General features: G+C 41.4%; 1 protein-coding gene across 1 annotated transcript; it reads right to left on the bottom strand.

Annotated features, from left to right (window-relative positions):
* Nucleotides 1-304: 304 nt before the first annotated feature.
* Nucleotides 305-5147, bottom strand: lrrc28 (leucine rich repeat containing 28). Its single transcript, XM_086107575.1, has 10 exons — nucleotides 5009-5147; nucleotides 4294-4530; nucleotides 4166-4206; nucleotides 3811-3848; nucleotides 3569-3706; nucleotides 2731-2937; nucleotides 2543-2645; nucleotides 1756-1946; nucleotides 1324-1483; nucleotides 305-1133 (listed from the first exon to the last, which is right to left on the bottom strand). The coding sequence occupies exons 2-10, from the start codon at nucleotides 4459-4461 to the stop codon at nucleotides 1064-1066; spliced, it is 1116 nt and encodes a 371-aa protein (XP_085963701.1). The 5' UTR covers nucleotides 4462-4530; nucleotides 5009-5147; the 3' UTR covers nucleotides 305-1063.
* Nucleotides 5148-6457: the final 1310 nt, after the last annotated feature.

Raw genomic sequence — 6457 nt, 5'->3', positions numbered from 1 at the left:
GTAAACAAACAGCAGACTCCCCAAATGTTCATTTTTGTGTCATGACGTGACATTTCACAGCATGTTATCTCCAGCAGGCTGAGCAGCATCGCCCCCACTCAACCGGCCAGCATGACCCACGGGCAGGAAATTACTTGGCCGTTGCATGATGTATTAACACACACGCGTACACGCACAGCCTCGTGTCATAGGCATTGACTCACACACGCTGAAAGAAAAAAAAAACTTCACTGCAGGCAAACACAAGATAGACTGAACGGCATTTATATAATACATTGAAAATATTCAAAAGGGACACTGTTAATTCAGATTTGGAATCATAATCTGAATAGATTTATTGTCATTATTGTGTCACAGAGTGTAGCGAAATGGACCAGACCCAAGACTGATCAAAAACATTTGTGCAGCCACCTTGTAGGAGACAGACAATACTAAGAAAAACAAAAAATGAGTGGCCATTAGGACACAACAACAAAGACATCTATGGAAAGCCATTTGGGAGTTGATTCGATCGCATTGATGACCAATTGAAGGTCTTTGTACTACTAGTACGCTCTCTCCTTAGCAGAAAGACAATTCAGCACACTAGTCGAACGAATGAATGAATGCAAGGATGGATAATGCCCAAACCTGAACCTTGCATGTACTTGTTCCAAGTGTGAAATAATGTCAAACAGTAGTGGAAGGCAGCAATCGATATTAAAGTGTTACTCGTAAGATACATTCCACTAGTGTGCTCGATTGTCTAAGAGTGAGGATAAAGACCATACACGGACCTTAAACTGGGTTTAAAGATCTCTCAGAAATGCTCGTCAATGGAAAATTGTTTTTCATGGACGGCAGACTTGAAGCAAGAGAAGAAAGCAGTTAAAGTTCAGTTAATGTTTACTGGCAGAGGGGACACAGGTTCAAGCCTGATGTAAAAATATGTGTGGAGAACCATCCCATACCCCCCCCCCCCAAAAAAAATTAAAGTGCTTCTTGAGTTCACATCTTTGAGTTAGTCCATTGTGTGAGTTCCATTATTGTCGACATGGCGGATCCAGAGCGTGGGGCAACGATTTCAGCCCTGTAGGTTAAACGTCCGAAGGCAGCGACTGGAGCAGCAGTACGCCACAAAACTGACCGTGGTCCTAATGAAGAAAAACGCAGGCTGACATCAAATACATTTGAAAAATTCTAGATTCTATATAAAGCTTATTTTGGGTGATGTAAAAAATGGCAAGTTAAAATATATGACCATCATTGTTTTTACACTGATCAAACTTTTTCATTTTTTTTTTTTTTTAAAATTGCGTGATTTCAAAGCGGGCGGTATCAAACCTGCGGTGCACTCCTGCCAAGGCCGTGTGTTGCAGCGGGAAGAGTTTGGGGTAGATGACGGTGAACATGGCTTGAGTGCAGCGGTGACAGTGACCCAGAGGGAACTGCAGCAGATCGAGGAGACTCTTTGGTAGCGGAATGGGTGGTGGGAAGGTCACATCTACAAATACACACTTGACGTTATGATCCATATTTATACATTTCAATATGCGCTCATTGTTGCACTGTGCTGGCAGAATGTCAATGAAGTGATTGTCCCATGTGCAATTCATTATTTTAATGTCTATAATTTAAGTTGCAATGTGCAATAGAACTATTATCCAGGTAAACAGCGTCATCCACCGTACATATCCGGATTGCAGTGTTTCTTGCGATTGTCAGGGGACAGGGACTGAACCCATGTGACATGAGGCAGACAGGAATTTGCCTCACCTGTGGCATGGCAGCGTTGGCGGTGGTAGAGGCGGTGCAGCGTTCTCATGGCGAGCTCCTCGAGGGTGACCACGTTGTCGGCCTCCGAGGCCACCGCTTTGACCTCGGCCGGCAGCCCGAACAAAGCCTCGCTCAGCGGCTCATCCTGTCCTTCCTGGTCCGTGTCGCTGCCGTGCGGCGACACGCCGCACCTGTGGACATAACAAGCAGACGCAGAATTATGAGAGGTGTCAGAAAGGTTCCAGGACTGGTGTCACAAAAGTTTTCAAGCTCAAATTGTCTAACTTCCAAGTCTTCCACTTTCACTTTTCCAGCATCCTCACAAATCATGGAAAGGATTCTTCCAATTTCAAAACAGGAATCCGGAAGCTCACATGTAGACTAATCGACCATGCTGACTTTATTTCCTAAGCCACACCCCTTAACTTATTCATTCCCAAAGACGTTTTTAAACGTCTTTTCAGACCTGGTGCAGAATTGGCTGGTACTGAATGAGTTAAAGGTGAAGTGTCAAGTCATAAATGTTTACTAGAATATGTTCTATGCATCCCCACTAGTCTAAGCACTTGCTGTGATTTTCAGCTTGTCAAAACTGACAGAAATTGCACTTCCTAAAACCAGCCCATTTCTTCACATTCTCTTTTATTATCTTTTAAAACGATACTGTGCTATTTTTCTGTTCAAAAACACTTAACACAAAATGTTGGTGGTTTGCCGGGGGCTGGAATTGATTGACAGCGTAATTACCAGCAAAAGAACATGATGTATGATTAAAGGGAAATGTTACCCGCTGCAGCCGATGACCTTGTTGTACAAGTACGATGGTAGGCCTTTCAGGTACAAATTGTTGTCCACAAACACAAACTGCAGTTCGCGCGATCCTCCCAGATCTAAAAAGTAACAACCACAAGGATGTGCTGGATAGTCGCAGTAAAAATAGCAAGGAAGGCGTCGAGTGTAATGATGCCGACCGACCTAGCGGCAGGAAGGTGAGGCGGTTGGCGGCCATGGAGAGCTGGGTGAGGCGAGCCAGCCGGCAGAGGTGGCGCGGCACGTGGCTCAGCAGGTTGTGGTCGGCGCTCAGGTGCTGGAGGGACGAGCAGCGGTGCAGCCGGTCGGGGAGCGACACCAGCTGGTTCATTGACACGTCCAGAGTCTCCAGGAACTGAAGGTCACCGATCTCTTCATGGGATAGGAAGACAATAAGACATTTTTGAAATGTACAGCCACATACTATTATCAAGGGTCAAGTTAAACTATTTGGGCTATGTGCCCTAGAATTGACAAGCTAAAATACATTTCTATTTAATTATGATTGCTTTTATTAATTTTTGCTCCGGTCCTGTCCAACAATAACATACAGGTTGTAAAATGGAACACTGCTTCCCTCTACTGGCCCATCAGGCTACTACAGCTGAAAAGTGATCCCAGCAAATCGAGTCGAACCTCGTTCCAACGTAGCTCGAGGGACATAGCAAATCTGTACGTTAGAACGGTAGTTCGTTGAAACCATTTCCTATAAAATGGCCGCCAACTACGATGTACAGTATGAATATTCATAGATGTAAAAACATGAACATAAAATCTGGTCGTTATACTGAAGCTTATGTTATAGAGGTGTTCGTCGCAAGCAAAATCGGCAAATGGAAAATGAATTCTGTAAAATCGGGTCTTTGAAATGTGAACGCTTTTGGGGATGAAAAGGTAAATAGGGTACGTTGAAAAGCGGTTCGACTCTAATTAACTCTTCTTAACTCTACATGGCAGGAATGTGTGACACAAAAATGCCTGAAAAAGAAGCACATGGTCTTACCAGGTGGCAGGCTTTTAAGCTGGTTGTTGGACAGTCTGAGATGTCTCAGAGACCTCAGTCTTCCAACCTCCGGGCAGAGAAGCTGCAGGGCGTTGCTGCTCAGGTCCAGTGACTGCAGCCGTGCCAAGTTTCCAATAGCTGAAGACAAAGCCACAAATAAGTATCCATTTTAGTGTGGAAAATGTACTTCCGTGACTCGCTGTTATTTGGGCAGTTAGGTGTATCGACTGCCCAAGACTCACCTTCGGGAATTATCACAATATTGTTGGAGTGCAAATACCTAAAAGGAGAACAAGAAAGTGGCAGGTCATTTTGGTTGTTTATCTTTTAATTGTAATATGAAACCATGAACCTTTTTTTGCAACAAAAAGAAATAATATATATTTGGAGAGACAATGAAAAATAAATACATAAAATGAAAAAAAAAACATCAGAGAAAAATAATTGGAGAGGGGGAAAAAGAGGATATCCATGATTTTTGTTCAACAGTGCAAACCAACTTCTACTCCACACTTCCACCAATTTATCAGTAATATAGTGAAAATGAGTGGAAGTGTGAATACTTATAATAATAACAACAATAAAAACAATACTCACAGCTCTATTAGATTCGGTAGCTTCTGTGCAAGATTGTCAGGCTGAAAAGATTGGGGGGGGAAAAAACAGCAGAATTATGGTGTGAATATCACCCCTTTAGTGATTGAGCAGTGTAAAATGTTGTATACCAGCGTGGTGAGCGAATTCCGTTTCATGTAGAGCCTCTCCAGGAACTGCAGGCCATCGTCTTTGAGCAGCTCCACGGGGAAATGGTTGAGATTCCTGTAGTTGAGAAAGAGATTCTTGTGGCGCTCCTGCTTGGCCATGAAGATGGTCTCGTGGAGCTCACTGGCCATCTTGGAAGATGAGTCTCCTCTTCTGTTGCGTACACTCCTTCCTTCCTCTTCTACACTGTCATTGTCTTTCTGGAGGGAATGGAAAAACAACAAAATTGGGAGGAAAAGTAAGTTTAGTTTTTTTTTTTTACTGCAGACAAAATTTGGCCGTGGCTGCCTTCTGCTCTAAATCTAATAACATGAAAACATTATCTGGCCAGCGTGGCAGCAGTTAGGTATCAAATTATGCAGAAAAGGTTGGAAAAGCGAAACACTAAATTAACATGACCGCTGATACATTAAATCTTATCCAATATTCTTTGTATTGTGAAACCTAGCATGGGCAAACAACGAATTGTGCCCTGTTGGGCTTCAAGCAGCACAATGTTTGTGCATTCCGAACACTAAACATTCGTTAATTAGTTACAACCGTTACGTGCTTGACACAGACTTCCTTCGAGAACGTTAGCACGATCAAGCTAAACTAAATTAGCCTCTCTGTCAATCTTCTTAGCACGACAACAAGGCGCGGAGGAAAACAACGACAATACCAAAATAAATCGCTTACCTAAAGTGTGGCGGAGGAACATGTTTATGATAGGGATGCCAAGGTCGTAAAAACACAAATCTGAACGTGTGTATCAAAAACATGAAATTAAGGTAAATGCAATTCGCTGGACTGTGGAAAACAAGGTGACGTCACTCCCACTCCCGAGGGTTTCGCTCAAATCAATAATTTTCCTGAAGTTTTTCCTGCAATATTTCTTTGAATTTCTGAGCTCGTCATAAACAATTCGCAACATGAGATGATTTAAAAAAATAAAGATCATCTCCTTAGTTTTAATTTACTTTTTAGGGACGTAATCTTCGCCCTCCAAATTTGTGGTCCAGCAGTCCTACAATAAAATTATAGGTTTTCATGTATACATTCTGTTCACCCATTATTTTTGGTAATTTCTAAACAATACGTGAACCCTAATAATATGCATTTTAAATTTACGTTTTTAGTTACGCACGTGACATCATTCCGCCTTTGTGGGAGGGCCGATGCTGCTTTCGATGAGGGTGGGAAATCGGAATGTCCCAGTTCCGACCTCAAAGCGTTCGTGACGAGTGACTGATTCCGAAAAATAGTTTGTTGGTCTGGATCATTACAGCACATTTCCAGAAAATCTCCGTCATACTTTCCTTAATTTCTATCAAGGAATATTTTATCTTCAAATCATTTCATTCATTTCACCACAATTAACTTCATGCGGGGAGATAACGGCATATCTTCAGGCAGTCAGTCCTAATCACATTGTGTTCCGTAAAGTTATTTCGAAGAACTTAATATTTGCAATTAATTAATAAGCAATTAGAAATATGTTTCTAATCTTGTAAATTTTGTTTTGCCACGGTCTGTGTCTCCATGGGGTCGCCATTCTTGAGAGACGTCACATTGAAGTCGGTCGGTAATTTATTTTTTTTAGTCGTCCCTCCCATTTCAAATGAGCGTTCTTGAGTATGAAGTCGGGAAGACCGACCTCTCATCTTTTTCGAATGCAGCATGAGTCCAGGCTTGTCACTCACACGTACATCATTTTGTGTTGTGTCCGATCAGCCTTTAAAGTTAAATAATATACAAAATCATCGGTTTGGTTACTTAAATGTTAAGTCATCATCAGCAAATAACCACTCAATATTTGTTTTTAAATGCAAATTAAAAATTTTCCTAACAGTTTTTTAATTGAAATGTTGACCGTTTTGAAATATTTTTTTCTTAACCCTCATATTATGTTGAAAAAAAATCACATTGATTATGTTGTGGGTCATTTTGACCCGCACTGTAAAAATCCACACAAAATAGTAAAAAAAACAGGTTACACCAGTAACAACTTTGTTTAAAATGATGTAAACATTCAGATAAGAGACAGACAACTGATTTTTAATCCCAAAAGTATATTTAAGAACTGTTTAGTTAAAAGTTTTTCCATGTCACGCTTCTTTTTTTCATTTAACTTTTCTGAGATTTTCA

The sequence above is a fragment of the Hippocampus guttulatus genome, chromosome 3 (genome assembly GCF_054856545.1).
Source record: "Hippocampus guttulatus isolate MCC_2025c chromosome 3, RoL_Hgut_1.0, whole genome shotgun sequence".
Taxonomy (NCBI): domain Eukaryota; kingdom Metazoa; phylum Chordata; class Actinopteri; order Syngnathiformes; family Syngnathidae; genus Hippocampus; species Hippocampus guttulatus.
Note: the sequence above shows the minus strand (reverse complement) of the source record. Positions and strands in the feature narration are given on the sequence as shown.